Source organism: Lethenteron reissneri, chromosome 9 (genome assembly GCF_015708825.2).
Source record: "Lethenteron reissneri isolate LAM-NWPU_2019-01 chromosome 9, ASM1570882v1, whole genome shotgun sequence".
NCBI classification, from domain to species: Eukaryota; Metazoa; Chordata; class Hyperoartia; order Petromyzontiformes; family Petromyzontidae; genus Lethenteron; species Lethenteron reissneri.
Window position 1 is genome coordinate 12,736,652 of NC_083787.1, and position 22,270 is coordinate 12,758,921.

General features: G+C 53.4%; 1 protein-coding gene across 4 annotated transcripts; it reads left to right on the forward strand.

Moving 5' to 3' along the window:
* Positions 1-1,099: 1,099 nt before the first annotated feature.
* On the forward strand, positions 1,100-21,161 carry LOC133340258 (uncharacterized aarF domain-containing protein kinase 5-like). 4 transcript variants are annotated; one of them, XM_061548316.1, is made up of 16 exons: positions 1,100-1,446; positions 2,712-2,818; positions 3,365-3,514; positions 5,501-5,576; positions 5,940-6,140; positions 7,531-7,671; positions 8,103-8,216; positions 9,569-9,700; positions 10,459-10,542; positions 11,625-11,706; positions 12,393-12,471; positions 14,045-14,136; positions 15,765-15,907; positions 17,326-17,441; positions 18,157-18,273; positions 18,606-21,161. In XM_061548316.1, exons 1-16 carry the CDS (start codon positions 1,432-1,434, stop codon positions 18,709-18,711), a joined length of 1,755 nt encoding a protein of 584 aa, XP_061404300.1. In that variant the 5' UTR covers positions 1,100-1,431; the 3' UTR covers positions 18,712-21,161. The 4 variants fall into 4 exon arrangements, with proteins under 4 accessions (XP_061404300.1, XP_061404299.1, XP_061404302.1 ...); XM_061548315.1 differs by having other exon boundaries at positions 1,104-1,452; XM_061548318.1 differs by lacking the exon at positions 1,100-1,446 and adding an exon at positions 2,105-2,153.
* Positions 21,162-22,270: the final 1,109 nt, after the last annotated feature.

Sequence of the window (22,270 nt, forward strand, 5' to 3'; positions counted from 1 at the left end):
AAATCCAACAACGCAAATCAAGGTAGCAAACAGCCTCGTCGTCCACGTGTTTACGAACGTCGACGCCAGTGGCCCAAACAGGCTTCAGGAAGCCAGCAGCAGCAGCAGCACTGAGCGAGACGCTGCACAGCACACATCGCCGTACTCATTCGTGTGCGTCTTGACATTATGTGGGTTGTTGACGTGAATTTACCTCCCGTTTTTATATTGTGCTTTTCATAGGCCCGATTGTGTGGCCCGCGGGAGATGCATTTGAATCCAAACCGGTCCGCTGTCCAATAAAGTTTGACAACCCTGATTTAAACCACCTTCTAGTCAAATCGTCTGTGTCAATGTCCATGTTACAGATACATGCGCGTACCGTGCAAGGCCTTCATAGGTGCTCGCTAACAGCACTCCTCCCCCCCCCCAACAGTCTGGTAAAGGTAATAAGGGGGTGATTGCTAAAGACAATAATGCCTGTGTGCTGTCCATGCGAGCCTGCACGGCGTCTCTTCACCAACCACGAAGCGGCGAGGCCGAAGGGCGCGACGCCTGCCTCCGGCTCTGCGACAGCCGGAATCTTCAACAGCGTGCGGTACAAACGTGGACGTACGTCTGGAAGGAAATCTCTTACAATTCCACTCAGTTCGCGTTGAAGCAACGCTCGAAAATCAACATGCCGCTGTCGGGCTCACGCAAGCACGCGTATTGGTTGCTTGCTCCCAGACGTTGGGTGGCATATTACGCTGCACAGACGTGGTACGAATATTGCGGCGGATGTCATCCAGCGGCAGATCGACCACAAGCACCGCGATTGAATTGACCGAATTCTAGATTTGAAGCTTTCGTGACTGCAAGGATTCATATTCTTAGTTTTTTTCGGTAAAGTCACGTAGGTAAAACATCAAAATTAATGAAAATAAAATAAAACAAAATTAGCTGATCAGCTAATTCGGCTGTGACGGTCCCACCTGATGACGGAGACTTCTGTTGCCTCCGAAACGTCGTGATTTTTGTTTTATTTTATTTTCATTAATTTTGATGTTTTACCTACGTGACTTTACCGAAAAAACCTAAGAATATGAATTGACCGATTTCGATGCGAGCGTCGCTCACGGCTTTTAAAGCCGGCGCGTGGCCGTGACGTCCTGGGCCATACCACTGCGCGACGGGGGCTGGGGGGGAGGGGGTTGCAGGGCCATCGCGATGCGCGCGGGGATGCAGTCCCGACCTCCCCCAACCCCCCTCCCCGGAATGAGTGAGTTGGTATGCGCCACGAGAGACACGCTGGGTCGTACAGTGCGCGAGGTGGCCTTGAGTTCGCGTTGTGTTCGTGCAGCCATTGTTGCTGCTGCTGCTGTTGCTGCTGCTGTTGTTGTGAGAGGGGAGAAGCCTGGACCACCCTGCGAGGAGCCGTGACACGACGGGACGAGGCGGCGCGGCGCAACGATGCTACCCGCGCGGGTGCGGGTAAGCCGCTGTCACCGTCTGAGAGCAACAATGCTGCTCATGGTCTCTTGTCGATGCCGTGTCAGCGTGGTCTCGAGAGAGCGAGGCAAGGCACAGCCACTGTTCTAGGGGAAAAGTCAGGGGGTTGTTTCCCTGCCCTGTGGTTTCAAATGTCCGAGTTGGAAAGGACATCGATGATCTTGACGTCATCCTGGCCAACGCGCTCTTCCTTCCGCCATGTCCCCGCCGCTGCTGCTACTGCTACTGCCGCTGCTGCAGTCTACACACAGCGACGGGCTCGTCAGTCCTCCTGACAGCCTCCCACCAGATGAGCTCTGAGGTCTTAGTCTCCCCCCCCCCTCACCGTCCTCTACACACGTCCCACCGACCGAGGCCGTTCTCCCCTCGTCGCTACATGTGCCGTGTTCTGCCGCGGAGCTTCGGCGTTGCTGTGCTCCCCTCCTCGCCTCGACGGTTCTAGAGGCCGTCCCCGACACGTGTTCGTGTTGAGACGCCGAGAACATCGCTGGTACAGTCACTCGGTCACTCCCCAATGAGACGGCGTTGAGGCAAGCAGCGAGGCACCGCCGCTTGCCATCTCCGCTTGCCATCTCCGCTTGGCCACCCACTGCGCTCTTACACGCGCAAGCCATCATCATCATCCTCACCACCACCTCGGGTAGAGCCGTCAATGGCCACGCTGCACGGAGACCCCTGAGTAGGTAATCCACGTGGGTGGCGATGTGACCGCTTGGAATCGGACGATTGTTTTGAAGTCGGTTTTGTTTACTGCCGTATGTATGCACTGTATGTCGAACTTCTTTCGCACCGTACGTAGCCGATCGTGCTCATCGGAGGTGTTGCCATCGCATTGATTCTAGGCCAGAATGCATGGTGTGATTTGACGGCGTTCCTTGGCTCTGGCGTTTTAAGACACGTGCCTTTGTGTGCATGCCTGTATATCCATAATCAACGTTTTTGGTTTAGATCGCGTTATTTATAAATGTGTCAACACTCCACCACCCGACACGGCCAATCAGCAAAAAAGTGTCACGTTGACAAAAATACAAATAGTTCACTGCTTTAGCCCACCGGTGTGTTGAAGCGTGAAACCACAACATGTACAATTTTTGAGTATAAATAACCCAAAAACGTTTATTATGAATAATATTGGTCGCGAAAGCCTACGTGTTAAAATGCCTGTATATCTTCCACTCTCTCAGACTGCGTGTGTGTTAATAAGCAACTGCGTTAAAATGAGAGCACGATATCGTCCCCAGGTGTGCGTGTTGCGTGCCGCCTGTCTCCGCCTCTACTCTGGCACTCGCGCAACCACCGCCACCGCCACGCGCGTCAACAGGCACCTGCTGACAGATCGGGCCGGCCGGTGAGCAAAGGAACGAACCGCGTTGTTCATGTCCTCGTTGACAGACGGCGAGAGGTGGGGGAAATTGACACTTCTTAAAGCTCTCGCCGACTTGGATTATTCACGGTTGGACATCCACACGAACTACATTTTGACTTTTGAAACATCCTGAGTTATTGAGAGCAGTTCACGAACTTCATGAGAGGTGCACTGGGAGACTGGCTGTTAATGCACGTGAACGAGACCCCCTCGTCACTGCTGCGCATGTGTTCAGTCCGAAAATCTGTATTTGAGAGGTAAAACTTCAATTTGTAGGATTACCATATTACGTGGGGTGTTCCTTGCTTAAATTTGTAATATCGTATAAATACATACTATATAAGTTAATATATTAAACCTGTTTTTTTTCCGCACTTTTTGCATAATTGTTATGCACGTGCCAATACACGCCCAGGACACCCTTGGAATGGAGAGACGTTCCATCCCCCGAGGGTGAAATGTGTTAATTTTGTAAGAAAATACAAGCAATCTAATGTCACAGCTGCGTATGAATGTGTGCTTCTCAAGCGTTGTGAAGGAGCGTTCTCTGATGAGGAAGCTCGCGCTGGGCTCGCTGGTGGGGCTGCCCTTGCTTGGAGGCACGTGCTACGCCCTGTTAGACGCACAGACCAAACGCAAGACAAGAATACTCGTCCAAGGAATCCAGCGCTTCTGCAGGTTAGCCACGCGCCGTCACTTGCTCAATGAATGCGATCTAAAATCATGGTCGAGGGTTGCCAAGAAGTATCTGACATTTTTTTAAACGTCGCACACGTTGTCGAAGCCTTTCATGAGAAAAGGTGCCTTGCTCAGCCGTAGAGAGTGGGCGGCTCGCAATCGGAAAGTTGCACATTCACAATCCCTCGTTGGGGGTTGACTTGGCCCATCATCCATCCGCAGTCAATAAATTTGGTACCACTTTGTATGTATGTGTAGTGGTGTTTATTCACGCGAACAACTTCTTTTTCTCCTGTGTCACTTTATTCGAAGCATCCCACACGGGATGCTCCTCACGTACTCCTCTCTCGAGCTCACTCTCTCTAGCTCCGCTAGCCTGCTACTCCGAGCTCACTCTCTCTGGTTCCGCTCGCCTGCTACTCCGAGCTCTCTCTCTCTAGCTCCGCTAGCCTGCTACTCCGAGCTCTCTCTCTCTCTAGCTCCGCTAGCCTGCTACTCCGAGCTCTCTCTAGCTCCGCTAGCCTGCTACTCCGAGCTCACTCTCTCTTGCTCCGCTAGCCTGCTACTCCGAGCTCACTCTCTCTAGCTCCGCTAGCCTGCTACTCCGAGCTCACTCTCTCTAGCTCCACTAGCCTGCTACTCCGAGCTCGCTCTCTCTTGCTCCGCTAGCCTGCTACTCCGAGCTCACTCTCTCTAGCTCCGCTAGCCTGCTACTCCGAGCTCTCTCTCTCTAGCTCCGCTAGCCTGCTACTCCGAGCTCACTCTCTCTAGCTCCGCTAGCCTGCTACTCCGAGCTCACTCTCTCTAGCTCCGCTAGCCTGCTACTCCGAGCTCACTCTCTCTAGCTCCGCTAGCCTGCTACTCCGAGCTCACTCTCTCTTGCTCCGCTTGCCTGCTACTCCACACTCTGCTCGCCTGTCACGGACGCTGTCTCTCTCTCTGGTTCCGCTAGCCTGTTCTCCGCTAGCCTCTTACTGTATACTCCGCTAGCTTCTCACCTCGCTAACCTCTCACTGAATCTGCTGCTAGCCTATTCTCCGCTAGGCTAACACACTCACACTTAAGGATTCCGCTAGCCTCTCCCCCGCTAGCCTGTTACTACTATACCCACACCTCAACGTCGCCCGTGGCCCCAGCAAGGGTTAAGCCAACACTGCTGGGGAGGACGAGGTGTGGAGGGCGAGGTCCTGGACTTCTCTTGCTTTGACTTCTTCACTTCTTCATCTCCAACCAACTCAACTCCGTTGCGTCACATGTTCCCCTTCTACCCCCCTCCTCATTAAGTGTCCTCAGGTGGCCCTCGGGCGTCCTTCCGGCATCTCTTGCACGTTCCCCCCCCCCATCGCCTCTAACTCTAGTCTTCTTGGTGCCTACTCCGTGTTTGCAATTGCAGTCAGTTGATCACTGCCTCTTTCCCTAATTGCTGGCGTCTCTCTGTTTGCTGTCTCCCAGGCCACACGCTTGCACCAGCTCGACTTGACCTCACTTTTTGCAACCCCGTAAATGAATGCAACTGTTGTTTGCAAACCCTGCGCGCGTTACGCCACTACAAATGTATATTGAATATCCATCCCACCGTACATAGCCAACTGTGCGAATCGGAGGAGCGGGGAAAGGACAACAACATAAACACAAAAAGCATTTCTAAAAAAAAGAGTTTTCAATCTAGATTCCACACTGGTTGCTCTGCTATAGGAATGTGAGATTTCCACCACTGGCTCAGAGCTGTAAACAGGAGAGAGAGCACTGCCCCCATGCTCGTTTGAGCAACAAATCACTGTCTATTATTTTGACCTTGCAACAAACTTCTATTTTTAACTTGGTACATCCTCAAACATGAGCGCGTGTAATAATAAAAAATAAAAACATCAATTGCCTGAATTATTTTTTTGTTAAATGTACCGGATTAAATTCCCATTGTTTCATGGAACTTCGTTGATGCAACTTCGTGAAACAGTGCGAAGTTATTGATGTGTCTCTTTCTAGGTCTGTGCATGTGGGAATGCGCATATCCGGCGATTACTGGTGGACCATGAACATTGGTCTCAAAGGACTAGAGGAGGTAAGTTTATGGACAAGCAATGTGCATGATGTGACAAGGTAGGATGTGATCTCATATTGTGCACTAACCTCGACATTTAAACTCTGATTTTCACACTCACTCCTGCCGTACGCCAAAATAAACACTTGCAGCTCATGACCACGTGGCGTTGGAGATTTTGTGATTTGCAATCTTATACAATGTGGTTTACATAGTGACTACATGTGACCACATTTCAAGATGCTGGATATAAACAGTGGGCATATTTATAATTACAGTATCGATATGTTTAGTTTTAACATTTATCAATGAAGGGCTTGTTTTTAAAAGTATACGATGAATAGTTAGAACCAACACGTGAAAACACATGTCTCTTGTGTTAAGAGCAGTACAGAATACAAGCAGGTGTTGTCGGATTGCCACCAGCGGGCAGCCGACAGCATCGTGAACGCGGCCATACTCAACGGAGGTGTTTACATTAAGCTGGGCCAGGGCCTGTGTGCCTTCAACCACCTGCTACCTCGCGAGTTCACCAAGACGCTGCGTGTGTTGGAGGACCAAGCGCTCGACCGCAGATACCAGGAGGTGACCAGCGGAAGAGAACACTGCGCTGCACGCAGCTTGCAACTGACTGCAATCAACGTCCTGCGTATTGCCTATATACACACCACTGCACGTTATATGTGAACATAAGCTAAACAATTTTTTTTTATATTACTGATCAAGGTTCACTGAGCGATGTAGCTCTTTTTCAGAAGCGACCTGGCTCAACGAAGGGACTTATCGCGTGGAAATTTATTGCAGCCAAATACTTTAAACGCACGTTTCTAAATGTGGAGGGAAAAACTGGAGGACTCGGAGAAAAATTTACGCGACCACAGGGAGAACATTCCAACTCCAAATATGCAGGCATCAGGGCCAGGATCGAAACTACGACCTTCTGCATACCAGGCGAGGGAGTAAACATCTCGCCACCATGGCAGTGGTGGCTATGCTGGACGTGGCTTGCATTCCAGCACTGTGGAGGCAGCGAGTGTTGGTGGATGACAGTGTTGTGAAACTACCTTCCCGTGGGCGTCGATGAGGTGTCATAACCCTGGCTCGCCAGGAGAAGGCAGTACAGTAAGAGGAATAATCACCATCTGTTTCCATCTGTACGGGGATAGTGTTGCCTTCTTGCGTGCATGGGTTTTCTCTGAGTGCCCTGGTTTTCTCCCACATGTATAAACACTCATCACTAATTGGCTGCAAACATCTTAAAATAAAAACCCTGTTTAACAGGACTCTTCTGAAAAAGAGTCCGACCACTCACTAGTGTGGCTCGCCTGAATAAATTGGTATTCAAATACATATTGTAATAATTGTTTACACCTGCTATAGTTAATCAAAGTCGGACGCAATTCTGTCCTGCAGGTTTTTTATTGTGCATGTGAATGGGTGTGGGAGGGTGACATTATTAATCACTGGGTGATTGAGACACCTCCAGTTGTCGTTCACGTTCTGAGGATGGCGCCACGATCCTCAGGGCCGGCAGCGATGGTCCTGCATCGAAGAATGATCGCCCTTAATCCAAGTTTACATTTTTATAGCTTAATTTTGCTACTCAAGCCAACTTTTGTTTCAGGATTTTTGTTGTTGAATTTCGATTTTTTCACTGTTTTTTTACGTCTTCTAGAATGTGGTTGTTTTTGCTCCGATTTCTATTTGCTTCTTAGATATGCTTGTTTTTTTACGTTTTATTCAATTAAATTGTGGTAATCCGGGTCACTTGCAAAAAATCTCCACCCCTATTCCTTTTGACTTCTCACTCAACAAAACAAGCGCAACGCTTCGTGCCGAGAAGGACCCCGCTTGAGTTGGCACGCGCGGAGGAACGACGCCGTACCGAATGCGACGCGGGGGTCGGACATGCCAGCCTCGTTCGGTGACGTTGCCAAACCAAAGTTGTTGTTGTTGCCGCGTACGCTGTATGCAGGTGGACGCGCTGTTCCAGGAGGATTTTGGCACAACGCCCTTGCAGCTGTTCTCCGAGTTCGACTACGAGCCGGTGGCAGCTGCCAGCCTGGCTCAGGTGCACAAAGCACGGCTGCATGACGGAACGCCTGTCGCCATCAAGGTTCGTGGCGGGACACTCGCTGACAAGCACACTGCGTTCAGCCACAATACTGCTCCCTCTCTCCGATTCTTCTCTCGCACAGCTTCACTTTGGAATTCCCTCCCCCCATTGACTCTTTTTTTTTTCGCCCAACTCTGGTAACCTCGTTCACTTCGACAAATGCGCTAACTCTCACCGATAGCATCTGCGATGGTGCTGTTCATTGCTGCTCGCCTAATATTTTTGGGCCTGTGCCAGGCAACTGTGATAAAAGTACAAAAGCTGTGGGATGCACTCGTGACGGATGGTTTGTTATATTGCGTCGCGAGTGTTACATTTGCAGAGACGAGGGATGTCAAACTATACTCTTAATGATGGAACCGGAATACGTGTGTGTCTTGTGTGCTGTGGGCTCCCGTTGAGTCCTGGTTTGACTCTCTTGTCTGGGCTAGGTGCAGTACATCGACCTGCGCGACCGCTTTGATGGAGACGTGCGCACGCTGGAGATACTTCTCGACCTCGTGGCGCTCATGCACCCCACCTTTGGCTTTCGCTGGGTACTCAAGGTAACGTTTACGTACCCAACGGGTACACTTGGAAACGGGCAGCAATGTATCGCATCGCTCGGCGGCATTTCCCTTCAAGATCTCGTCATGGCCAAAGCCGTTGTTGCCACCGCCCCTCACTGCCAATGCGTGCCACCCTCTGGCAGATCCTACAGCTGCTGCACTGCAGAGACACGCAGCAACCTCCAACATCTGGCCTGACAGTCTCCTCCTACCTTCTGTTTTTAGATAGACTCACACAGAGAATCACAGACTCACATAGAGAGCCACAGACCCGCAAAGAGAACCACAGACTCACACAGAGAACCAGACTCACACAGAGAACCAGAGACTTACACAGAGAACCAGATACTCACACAGAGAATCACAGACTCACATAGAGAGCCACATACTCACAAAGAGAGCCACAGACTCACACAGAGAACCACAGACTCGCACAGAGAACCACAGACCCGCAAAGAGAGCCACAGACTCACACAGAGAACCACAGACTCACACAGAGAACCACAGACTCGCACAGAGAACCACAGACCCGCAAAGAGAACCACAGACTCACACAGAGAACCAGAGACTCACACAGAGAACCACAGACTCACACAGAGAACCAGAGACTCACACAGAGAACCAGAGACTCACACAGAGAACCAGAGACTCACACAGAGAACCACAGACTCACAGAGAACCACAGACCCACAAAGAGAACCAGAGACTCACACAGAGAACCAGAGACTCGCACAGAGAACCAGAGACTCACACAGATAACCACAGACTCACACAGAGAACCACAAATCCGCAAAGAGAACCAGAGACTCACACAGAGAACCAGAGACTCACAAAGAGAACCAGAGACTCACACAGAGAACCACAGACTCACACAGAGAACCAGAGACTCACACAGAGAACCACAGACTCACACAGAGAACCAGAGACTCACACAGAGAACCACAGACTCACACAGAGAACCACAGACTCACACAGAGAGCCACAGACTCACAGAGAGAGCCACAGACTCGCATAGAGAGCCACAGACTCACACAGAGATACCCATAGATCTGCCCTGACGGTATTGGTCGTCCCCGTGGTAGCTGGACTCGTGAAGACCACTCCAATGGCCGTCTCTGCAATGAAGGGGTGGGGGTATCCCGAGTCTCCTCCTATCCTGCGCCAGCTTCTTGTACTTACACCTTGTGACCTGTTAGCAGCGGGCTTTCCTCGCGCGCTCGTTTGTGTTTGCCCACTGAATGAGAACGATGGCTGCGAGATGAAATCGTTGCTCACAATACTCGCTGCGTTGTTACGGAGCCCGAGGGCGTTCGTGCGATGAGTACGACTGCACGTTCGTTTCCGTTCAGGACCTCAAGAGCACGCTCGCGCAGGAGCTGGACTTTGAGAACGAGGGACGCAACTCGGAGCGCTGTGCCCGCGAGCTGGCGCACCTGGAGTACGTCACAGTGCCCAAGGTCTACTGGGCCTTCACCAGCAAGGTGAAGGCGCGCTCTTGCGCTCAGCTTGGAAGGGTGTGTGTGTGTGTGCGTGCGTGCGTGCGGTGTGTGTGTGTGTTGTGTGTGTGTGTGTCTGTGTGGTGGCCTTCATCGGTGCTTGCCGCAAGTCTGTTGAGGCTTAAACGGGGATCTTTGTCTTGGTAGCGATTAGCGCGCTGCACTACAAACCTGGCGGGCCAAGTTCGATTCCAGCTCGTGGCCAACACCCGTGATGATTATCTGAACGGGTCTTGGGCCTCCCCGAGGTCGACTGAGCCTGAAATGATTACCTGGTGCGGTATGGAAACATCGCAGCGGCGGAAACAAAGGCAGCCTGGCAAGGTGTTGGCCACCCACCCCCTCGTATGCCGTGCCGGCCTTCATAGGTGGTCGCTAACAGCACTTGCCCCAACAGTCCCGTAAGGCTATATGGGGGATCTTTATCTTTGTACCTTTGGTCGTGTAGCGGTTAGCGCACTGCGCTATAAATCCGACGACTTGAGTTTGATGCACGCTCACGGCCAACACCTGTGACAATTATCTGAACCGGTCCTGGACCTTCCCTAGGTCGACTCAGCCTTAAATGAGTACCTGGTGCGGTGTGTAAACATTGCCGCTGGGGAGACAAAGGCGGTCGGGCGTGGTGCTGACCACCCACCCCCTTGTGTGCCGTGCTAGCCTTCACAGGTGCTACTTATTAACAGCACTTGCCCCAACAGTCTGTTAAGGCTACACTGTGTATCTTTATCTTCGTGAAACAGCGTGTCCTGACAGCCGACTTCTGCTTGGGCTGCAAAGTAAATGACGTGGATTCCATCCTGCAGCAAGGCCTCAGCTTACAAGATGTGAGTGGCGGCGATCTGCCGGGGGGACTTGAGGGCCAGAGTTTACTGCGGTCTCACCGTCCTGTCCCGTCCCCACCCCCCCTCCTATCTGTCGCGCTGAGCTGGTTGCGTTGTTACTCCACTCCATGCCGTTATCCGCAGGTGGTGGCGCACGTGTCACATCGTGTTTTCACCATTCCGTTTGGGTCAAGGTATAGGACTGAAACATCGTCGAGGACCGGTTTGTGAGAGAGTTTACATCTTGCGGTGGCTAGGAGATGTTAACTTCCTTGCCTGGTTTACAGGAGGTCGTGGGTTCGATCCCGACCCTGACGCCTGCTGCTGTATATTAGGAGTTTGCATGTCTCTTTCCCCTGTGGTGTCTGGATTTTTCCCTAGTTTAGTTTTATCTTTGAATGTTGATCTTGATAAGTATTGCATCCCAAATATGGAGCATGCCTACCCGGGCATTTGTCGATGTTGCTTAAAAAAATTATTGCAGATGTTCATATTTAATCAGGAGATCAGATAAACCCATGGAGACAAGTGCTACAGCGTTGAGTCCTTCGTGAGGATAACCTGGGGTTCATCATGACAATGGAAGTAGCTATGTATGGATGTATGTTGAACTTCTTTTACACCGTGCGTAGCCAACCATGCTTATCGGAGGCGCTGGTGCAAGGACAGCAAACCGCACACAAAAAGCACTTTTACAGAAATTAGTTTTAAATCTCGATTTACGCAAGATTTTCAATGCACGTAAACATTTGCAAGCCTAGACCAGTAATGTAGCCAACACGTGAATAAGCCTAAGTAAGAAGTTGAATTTCACTTCAATCAAATAAATGTGCGAGAAGGATGTTGACGAGACTAGGCAAGTAGAGGCATTGGAGAAACATTGACATTAGTATGGTTGGCTACGTACGGTGTGAAAAAGTTCATCATGCGTGCATACATACAATACATTGCAAAACGAGAAAAATGTGCAAATCAACGCGATTAACCCAAATATACGCTCACGGATGTCTCCCTGCGTTCCACGAAGTCTCTCATTGGTGACGGTGTTAATGTTCGTCCCGTCGTGTGGCTCGCTTTTTCCCCAGGTGGCAGGAAAGCTGATCGCAGTGTTCGCAGAACAGATCTTTTCCACTGGCTTCATCCATGCCGACCCACACCCGGGCAACGGTGAGAATGGCAGCGCAGGGGCGCGGCGCCCACCACAGTTTGGGGTTAGTTCACGACAACCAAGTCAACTTAAGGGTCTCGGGGGACTTGCGCAAGCCAGTCGAATCGCCGTGTGCCCTCTTGTAATGGAAAACTGGCTCCCTTGTTTTTCCTGACGGACGGCACGTGAATCCTGGCGCGATTCTTCGGCCGGTCGATCCACGATTTGTAACGGGGGCGGCCAGGTGCACGGAGAGACACGGAGAAAAATGTAATGTCACGCACGCAATGTCGGTGATCATTTTGGAATTGCATTCACGCAAAGAGTGCGAGCTCAGCCACGTGCCGTCGACACCTTAACGTTCTACCTCGATGCCGTTGTGTAAACGGGACCGTGCCGACACAAACAAAAAATGCGCAAGGCATATATCGCACGTGTTGTGGGCCCCACAACTCTATCTGTCGCTCGGCTGGGCCAAAGTGGTTTTGCTGACCCCGTCCGTCGGAATACTTTGAAAATCACAAAGCCATCAGAGCTCCGTCCGCACATCCAAGGTAGAGAACCACTGCTTCGGCAAAGCAGTGTTTACCCATGTTTACCGCCTTGAGTGCGGTGGTGGTGGTTGCCCGCAGTGCGGTGACGGTGTTGGCTGGCGGGGCCTGCGTTGCCTCGCTGACTGCGGTGGTTGTGGCCGTGTTGCCCGCAGTGCTGGTGAGAAAAGAGAAGAACGGCAAGGCAGGCCTGGTTCTTCTTGATCACGGCCTCTACGAGCATCTCAGTGAGCGGTAAAAAAAGCACTTTGGTGGTGTCCGAATAACATCAGATAAATGAAAAATATTTTTTTTATGCAGCGTCATTTATTCATATTGCATCACAACACTCTTTAGACTTTGTAACGTCCACAGTTTTGTGAGATGCGGGAAAACCAAAGAGACGGGAGCCAAAATTGTTGTCCCCCATCACTGCGGCCCTCGTCACCATGACTCTCCATCACCACGGCCCCATCTTCACAGCCCCCGTCACCAGGGCCCCCGTCACCACGGCCCCTCCGTCACCACGGCCCCCCGTTACCACGACTCCCGTCACCATGACTCCCCATCACCACGGCCCCATCATCACAGCCCTCGTCACCACGGACCCCCGTTACCACGGCCCCCCGTTACCACGACTCCCGTCACCCTGACTCCCCATCACCACGGCCCCATCATCACAGCCCTCGTCACCACGGACCCCCGTTACCACGGCCCCCCGTTACCACGACTCCCGTCACCATGACTCCCCATCACCACGGCCCCATCATCACAGCCCTCGTCACCACGGACCCCCGTTACCACGGCCCCCCCGTCACCAAGGCCGTTGCGATGAAGGGGGGGGGAGGGTATCCCGCCCACCGTCGTGGGATCCTTGGACAGTGAGAACTAAATTCCGGATCCCTTCTCCCTGCAGACCACAGGAGTTTGAGAGAAGCCTCGGACTCTGGAGCAGAGCTCATGTGTGGGGGGGGTAGAGCGAGATGAGAGGGGAGAAGGTATGTGGGTGGAGAGACCAAGGAGGGGAAGGGACTGTGAAGATGGTGTCATACCTGAGACGCTCATTAAATGAAATCTACATATTCATCCAAGAGAGCCATGCTGAGTCATATGACTCTTTTTCAAGCAGGTCCTGATTTGATCTCATCCCGGAACTCAATATTTAATTACATATTGTTTAAAAATGTATTATGGTTCAACAATAAAAGGAAGCCACCACTGTCGTCATGCATCACACAGGATTCTGGGACTCGGTAGATCTCCCGGAGGATCGCTCCGCCGAATAGAATAGTTCCGCGGTTCGGAAGTTGGATGGTTAAAAAATAATAACGTCTTCTCGTGCTTCCTTCGTATGTGTGGATGTTTGCAAGTCGGGCGTTCGTGTCTCGGGCACTGCCTGTAATATATTAGGGTACCGGGATGGCGAGATGTTAACTCACATGCCTGGTATGCAAGAGGTCATGGGTTAGATCCTGACCCCGACGCCGATATATTTGGAGTTTGCGTGTCTCTCTCCCTGTGGTCGCTTAGATTTTTTTACGGGTCCTCCGGTTTTTCCCTCCACATTTATAATCAACATGCTTTTTAGAGTATTTGGCTGCTATACATTTCCAGATGATAAGTCACTTCGTTGAGCTGTCATTTGTGGCAAAGCCGCTTCTGAAAAAGAGCTACACATCTCAGTGGGTCTTACCTGGTTAAGGAAACATTGTTTGGCTTAATTGCTATTTTACTTAAACTGACGTGTATACGTGGCTTCACGATAAATTAAACAAACAAATAAACAAAAGTGTCGCCCCTCCCGTGTGCGTGTTTGTGTTGAGCTCAGGGACCGGCTGGCGCTGTGCCAGCTGTGGCGAGCGATCGTGCTGCGGAGGGACGCCGACATGAGGCGCTTCTCGGCAGACCTCGGCGTGGGAGGTACGAGGCACCGCCGCAAGGCCACGCTCGGGCACACGGCGCGGCCCTGAGCGCCACGCTGATCTACGGCGGGAGCGCTTGATTTATCGCCCCGGTCGGAGCTCGTGATTTATCGCCCCAGTTATGAATCTTCCCAGCGTCACAAGGGCGTGCCGCGCACGCCACGGTAGCCGGGTTGAGACCTCGCAGTCGCCACCCACGTGGGGAGGCTGCAGTTCGATCCCCGCCTCCTAGCAGGCCCGTATATTTTGGGGTTTGCAAGTTCTCCCCGCGGTCACGTGGGGTTTTTCTCCGGGCACTCCGGTTCACCCCCCCACCGCGCCGCGCCCCTCCCCACCGCGCTGTGCCCCTCCCCACACTGAGAAACGTGCACTCTGATTGGCTACTCTTAAGTCCACACGAGATGAGCGGTGACCCGCTGCGTTCACTCCTGATCAGCGGGGAGTGTGGCCATGTCGCCTCTGAATTAGAACTAAACAGTTCCGTAGACATCACCCGGTAAAACAAGTTTAGTTTAGATCAGTGTTCTTCACCGCAAGGCCCGCGGGCCACTGGCGTCCCGTGGTGGCCCTTTAGTGTGGCCCCTGACGTGCGGCCCACCAACAATACACAAACCGTGAAAACACCCCATTGTCATTGTGCTGTCAAACCCAACAATAGCTGCAAATGTGTGGCAGCCCTCACACTGATTGTATTAACGGCAAAAGTGAAAAAGAACACTGGTTTAGCATATCGAGAATCACTTTAGACCAGATTTCCTCAACGAGAAATAATTCATGCATTACACATGCGTGTGTGCGTGTGTATGTGTGTGCGCGCGTGTGTGTGTGTGCGCGTGTGTGTGTGTGTGCGCGTGCGCGCGTGTGTGTGCGCGCGTGCGTGTGTGTGCGCGCGTGTGTGTGCGCGTGTGCGTGTGCGTGCGTGTGTGCGTGTGCGTGCGTGTGTGCGTGTGCGTGTGCGCGCGTGTGTGTGTACGCGTGTGCGTGTGTGTGCGCGTGTGTGTGCGCGTGTGTGTGCGTGTGTGTGCGCGTGTGCGTGCGCGTGTGTGTGCGTGTGTGTGCGCGTGTGCGTGCGTGTGTGTGCGTGCGTGTGTGTGCATGTGTGTGCGCGTGTGTGCACGTGTGTGTGTGTGCGCGTGTGCGCGCGTGTGTGTGTGTGTGCGCGTGCGCGCGTGTGTGTGTGTGCGCGCGTGTGTGTGCGTGTGTGTGTGCGTGTGTGTGCGTGTGTGTGTGTACGCACGTGCGTGTGTGTGCGCGTGTGTGTGCGCGTGTGTGTGCGCGTGTGTGCGTGCGCGTGTGTGCGTGCGTGTGTGTGCGTGCGTGTGTGTGTGCGCATGTGTGTGCGCGTGTGTGCACGTGTGTGTGTGTGCGCGTGCGCGCGTGTGTGTGTGTGCGCGCGTGTGTGTGCGTGTGTGTGTGCGTGTGTGTGCGTGTGTGTGTGTACGCACGTGCGTGTGTGTGCGCGTGTGTGTGCGCGTGTGTGTGCGCGTGTGTGCGTGCGCGTGTGTGCGTGCGTGTGTGTGCGTGCGTGTGTGTGTGCGCATGTGTGTGCGCGTGTGTGCACGTGTGTGTGTGTGTGTGTGCGCGCGTGTGTGCGCAAGTGTGCGTGCGTGTGTGCGTGCGGCACAGACCACTTCCTGTTCTGTGAGATCCTGATGCAGCGACCGATCGACATGAGCTCGCGGAGTTTCCGGCTGGCGCATGCCCTGACGGCACCGGAGCAGCGCTACATGCAGGAGATGGCGAGGGAGCGCTTCGACCGCATCATGGAGGTGAGCAGCGGCCTCCGTTTAGTTGCTGGTCCTCCAGCATTCGAGACCCTAAAGCATCGTCGCACGCCCTTCTGGCTTTGACGTTCCTCCTCTCTGAAGACGACGGTGGTGGAACCATCACCAGCATCAGAACATCAGTTAGCACGGTTGCCTACGAACGGTGTGAAAGAAGTTCCACATTAGTACATGCAGCACTAAACAAAATCTACGTACAACAGCAGGCCGATGCGCACTACATCTCCTTGCACGGACAGAAAATTAGAGACACGGGCCACGGTAGTGCAGTTGTGGCCATGCAACCCAAACTATGGACCACGGAGTAAATGCAGCCTTGAACATATACTTAGAGATACACAGGAGACCGGGAGAGAAAGGTAAACATATAATTAAAAACACGAGCAAAATTAGTGTGATATTGTTGCCATGCAACCCAAACTATGGACTGTATAATGAACCAATCGAGACCCATAGAGATACACAGACACATAGAAATACGTAAAAAACAAGCCATGCACAGAAGTGTGACTCTAGTCACGTAAACCGAACTGTGAGCTACATCGTACACCACTGCGGTCTGTGCGCCTTCAACGGAGGAGGAGGAACAGCGACACGACACAAACTCTCTCTGCTAAGGCCCTCTCAGCGTGGCCAGAAGCAGCAGCAGCAGCAGACCTCGACATTGGCATCGAGCTCATGAACTTACTGCTGCTGCCATCAACATGATGCGCAAGAATGGCATTTGTTAACTTTTTGGACTGAATGGAATGTTTGTTTCGGAAGAAAAACTGAAGGTGCCTCGAGTATCGGAGTGCTGGAAGTCTTAGTATCGGGAACAGTGCCATGGAGTCTTTACTGCTGCTCAGGGTTGCAGTACGAAAGAAGTTCACATACATGCACAGCAAAAACTCTCTTATCCGGCACTTTAGCACCCGAAATGCTTGTTACGTGAGTATTATACCCGGGACGGTGGAGACACTCGCCAGGTGGCTCTGCGGGAGGGTGAGCGGCTCGCAGTCGGAAGGTCGCGGGGTTCAAATCCTGGTTGGGGGTTGACTCGGCCCACCATCCCTTCCGGGGTCGACAAAATAAAGCACCACTTTGTGTGGAAGTTAAACAAGTGGTTGTCCAATGGATAGACCCATCGCTTGCCATAGACACGAGGAGATTGCACCGCTGGCTCTTGCAGGGCTATAACAGAGGTCGCAATCGGGTACCCGATACCCGTAGCCTACCCGATACCCGGCCGGGTACGGGTAGCGGGGTATCGGGTAGGTTACGGGTACCCGATTGCGACCCTGGTGCGGCCGGGTCCGGGTAAGGAATCAAAACCCGTTTGCGACCTCTGGGCTATAATCACGACATGAGCACCAATGGCGCGGTTGAACGAGCGTCGCTCGGGACGTGTTGGCTCTGCGCAGGTGCTGAAGCAGTTGCCGCGGCCGATGCTGCTCGTGTTCCGAAACATAAACACGATCCGCTCCATCAACATCACGCTCGGCTCTCCCGTCGACCGCTACACCCTCATGGCTCGCAGGTGAGGCCGCGGGCGACCGTGGATCCCCCGTGACGAGCGCGGTTTGGCTACGTACGGTGCGAATGAAATTGGGCGCACACACACACATACAGTGGACGCCGCGTCTCCCGTCGCCGTTCTCCGCTTCGCTCGTCCCCCCGCCGCTCGGCCCGCGCGTCGTCTCCCGCTGTCTCCCGCTGCTCTCCCCGCGGGAGGAGTACAGAGTGAGCCAGACGGGAGATGCCGTAGCAGGGAGATGCATGGAGCGAGGGAAACGGACTCAGCAGCAGCAGCAGCACGATAGAGGCGTCAAGTTAAGAGACACGGTATCGGAGAGGGGGAGGGAGAGAGGAGGAGGATGGAAGATATGGATGACAGGAAGCACGTGTTTTTTTTATTGGCATGAAATGTGTTCCTTGATGCAACATTTTCCGAGCTCAGATTTTCCAACGAGATCTATTAGCTCTCTCTCTTTTGCCACGCAAGGTGCCACCGTACCCTACAGCAGTGAATCATTACTCGTCCGATCGTGCACACTACTCGCATGGCATATCCGCAGTGGGCTTCAATATCGGCGTGGCCTAGCAAGTTGAGGCAAATGAAAAACTGAGAATGGTGACTGCCACTTTTACCGGACATCTGTGAAAAAGAGCTGTGTAGCCCATCGGATTCCTCCAGTCTAAATGAGAGATTCTGATTTCGACGCTGAAAACACGTGCACGCGTTTGTGTCGCAGTGCGGTGCGCGGAGAGGTGGCGCTACAGAACCGGCACAAGGGGGGCCACAGAAGGGTGCCGATGGTGGCCTGCGCCCTGAGCCTCTGGGAGAAGATCAAGTTTGAATTCGCCCTCAGGTAAGGGCTCGGTCAACGTTAGACGTTGCACTCTCTTGCGGCGCATACTCAGCCCCCACTGGGTTGTGGCCGAAACGTCGTGAGAATTGTATTTTATTATGTTTTATTATTTCCCTTCTACGTGACTTTACCGAAAGAACCAAGAAGATTGGAGCCCTTGTTTTCTCAGTGGTGCCAGCAACTTGAGCTCGATGCCAAGTTTCCTCCCACTTTCAAATGAAGAGACACCCCCCCCGCGACGCCAATATGCAGCGACGTTTCCCCTGAGCACGTGGCTGCAGTTTTTTTTTCTGCAGCGGAATTGCGACCGTCGCCGTGTGCGTTGTGCGCAGGTCACAGACGTGGCGGATGAAGGCCGCCGCACGGATGCTCCGGCTGTTCGCCTGGCTGGGCCTCATGAGCTACGAGGGAGAAATCGTGGAGTACCTCGAAGCCTGATGCTGCAGCTGCGGAGAAAAGAACATCTTGGGCAGAGGCCAGGGCCTGTTCCAAGAGATGATGTGCTATAAAGGTGTGCCATGAAGAAGGACCCTTACCTGAAACGTTGCTGAATTTATATATCTTTATTTTCACTTTGAGGCCATACGATGTTGTTGACGAATGTGTTTAGTTTTTCACTTGTGGTTGTACACCGCAGCCAACGCAGCCACTATCACAGCTGCAGCAGATGATTCGTTTAATTCTCCCGGACGTGAAGGCCAAGGAGAAGCAACTTGGGTCACTCACGAGAACAAAGAAGCCTACTGTTTTGTGAGGAGCACGGGCAACTTGGGCAACTTTTGTGCGTGCGTGCGTACTTGTGTGTGCGTGGGTGCGTGCGTGTGCGTGCGTGTGTGGGTGCGTGCGTGGCTGGGTCATGTAGCCCGCATGCCCAGCCTCCGCATGCCTAAACAGCTTTTGTTCGGCCGGATCGAGGGGGCTAAACGGGCGCGGCAGGGGCTAGAGAAGAGATGGAGTGATGTGGTACAGGAGGACGTGGAGCTGAGTGGACTTGCCGATGACTGGTACCAGCGGTGTCAAGATCGGCCTCAGTGGAGGAGGCTCGTGAAGGACGCTACTGGGCAGTTGGAGGCAGTCGCCCTCCAACAACAACGGAGGGCGGAGGAGCGATGCTCACAACAACGAACGGAGCGCCGGGTGGCTAAAGCACAGCAAGTTGGTACAGTAGGGGGCACAGGTGGTGCATCAGCCAGTCATCTCAGTCATCTCAGTCAGTCGACCCGTGGCACCTGGGTCTGCCCCGTGACCTCCTGCCAGCGGGCGTTCGACACTTCACGTGGCCTCAAGGTGCACATGGCCTGGCACAAGCGTCGTGGTGACGTCACCGCCACTTAGTGGCGAATGACGGTTGTTGTTGTGTGGGTGCGTGTGGGTGCGTGCGTGTGCGTGCGTGTGTGGGTGCGTGCGTGCGTGTGTGCGTGCGTGCGTGCGTGCGAGCGATGTGGCCACTGCGGGAGGACTGCTTCGTGCTCACAGCGTCTCTCCGTGGCCGCTCTGCGAGTGGCGCGCAACTCGCTCCCCGGTGCGGCGAGCCGAGCACGACTCGTCGCAGCGACGTGCCGTCTGCGGACGCTCGCGAGCGCGCCGCTGCGCCATCGCAACCTTTCCGCGCGGCGTCGGCGAGACAAATAAAACGTCGCTGAAACTAAAATGCAGTCGTCGGGGAAAACTCGACGAGCGTAGCCGGAAAATAAACCTTGACGGCGGCGGCCGGCAGTGCGAGGAGTGAGGATTGTTTTTAACGCACGGGGAAAAAAATCGAGCAAGTGTCCGCACCGGCCTTTGAACATGGCCAAGTGTCGCGAGGCACGGAAGTAAGAGAGGCCTCCCCTCCCTCGGAGTTGACGTACGTACCATAGGTTGAACTTCTTTCGCACTGCACGTAGCCAACCATGCTTATCGGCTACGTGAGGAGGTCGGCACTGGAACGGAGAGGTGGAGGAGGGGTGGTGGACGGGGTCCGTGAGCAGCACTACGTTGATGACTAACTTGCCAACATGAGCACGCCGATCTTACAGTTGGGCTCCTTCCACGGAGCTCGGGGTACAAGTCGCGCGGCGCCGGGTTCTCGTCACAAGTCTGGCGGGGATTCTGAACCAATCCCAAATTTTAGCGGAGCAGTCGGAAGCCCGGAAAAATAGCAGTTTCGTAATCGTCCGACGGGGATGTGTTATGACGCGTAAACTGGGGATCTCGGGCGGCAAGAGGGGCGGCGTCTCGCGGCCGTGCGGAAGACACGCGGCTGGCGCCGGACACGCGGAGCGTGGGAGAATGTCCGGTGGTGTACAGAACGCTCCATGCTGTGCTGCACGGCGGGAGTGTCCGGTGGTTGTCGAGTGACGGCGTGACGGTGACGGTAGCGAGATTTTGAGGACCTTGCCTGGTATGCAGGAACTCGGGGATGTTCTCTCCCTGTGGTTGCGCGGATTTTTCTCGGGGTCCTCCGGTTTCTCGCCTCCACGTGTAGAATCAACGTGCGCTTTAGAGTATTTGGCTGCTATAAATGTCCACGTGCTGATGATAGGCCATCATCGGCACGTCGCCTAAAAAGGAGATCTATCGCACAGTGGGCCTTCTTGCCTGGGTGCCGTGGCGGTAGCGTCGCGGCCGAGTGGACGGGCCTCGTGCTGCCCCCAGTACGCATCGCCACGCGCCGAGTGAACTCCGCTGATATTCAAAACGATTCCTTTGCTCGTCACCGCCGCTTTCGTGTCTAGTTGCAGTTTACGAGATTCCGCTTGTGACCAAGGGTGAACGATTGTCGGTTGTATTGCACAAACGTAACGGTGTTTTCCTCTTATGCTTCGAGAGTATTTTTTTTGCTTCGCGAAAATCGTAAAACAAATCCAATGCGAAATAAAATTGGTGGCTTATGAGCACCGCACACTACACGGGTTGATGCGTCGCATTGCAAAAACGTGTGAACTGATGGAACGCTTTCTAGCAGCGTCCCCCGCTCAAGTGGTTCTCGTTAAACTTTCTCACACACGGGTCGATTCCACCAACGCGGAACACACGGCTATTGAAATGTCCTCTTACGTTACAATAAACTGGTGAGAATGAAACGCGGGGCTCGGTACGGACGATGGAAAGCCACGCGGTGGCGCAGAGCGGAGAGGCATTGCCACAAGCAGATCCGCCTCTGTGAACAAGGCCAACATTGGTGTCTTATTCAGAGGCCGAATTGAATGTTGTGCTACGCTGGGCCACTCCTATCTGATGTCAAGATGTAAAACTTTTTTTATTTGACCACGTAACATAGACATAAAGCACCCTGGACCACAAATGATAGCTCAACAAAGTGGCGTATCGCGTGGAAATGTAAAGCAGGCAAATACTCGTGACGTTCATTCTAAATGTGGAGGGGAAAACCGGAGTGTCCCGGAGACAAATCCACGCGACGACGGGGGAGAGAGAAACATGCCAACTCCAAATACACAGCGGGCGTCAGGGTCTGGCTCGAAGCCTTGACCTCCTGCATACCAGGCGAGGTCTTTAACATCTGACCTTTGGCCACTAATCTCAAAGCGTGCATCTACAGAGGCGCACGGAGCTGGTGGCTCCGCTGCACGTGGCTGCCTGTGGAGCAGCAGCGAGGGTTGGTGGGCGTCGTGGTGGTGCCATGCCGCGTCTCGCCAGCAGACGGCGGTACCGCATTAATGTGGACTCCACGTGTTGGCTGTATGCTGATAAGATCAGTGTTCTTCATTGCCAACCCCGCAGGCCACTGGCGGCTCCTGATGGCCTTTAGTGCGGCTCCCTGACGTGCGGCCCCCGACAATACATAACGTGTGAAAACAACACCCCTCAATCATTGTGCTGCTGTCAAAACCCCAACAATGGTTTCAAATGTGTGCCCCCCCCTCTCACTGATAACGTCTTATCGGCCACTGGGATCGAGTGTTGCCCCCTCCTTGCACGCGTGGGTTTTGTTCCTTCTGAGTGCTTCGGTGTCCGCCAGCATATAAACCGCAGAACACGGAGGTGCCAGGGGGGG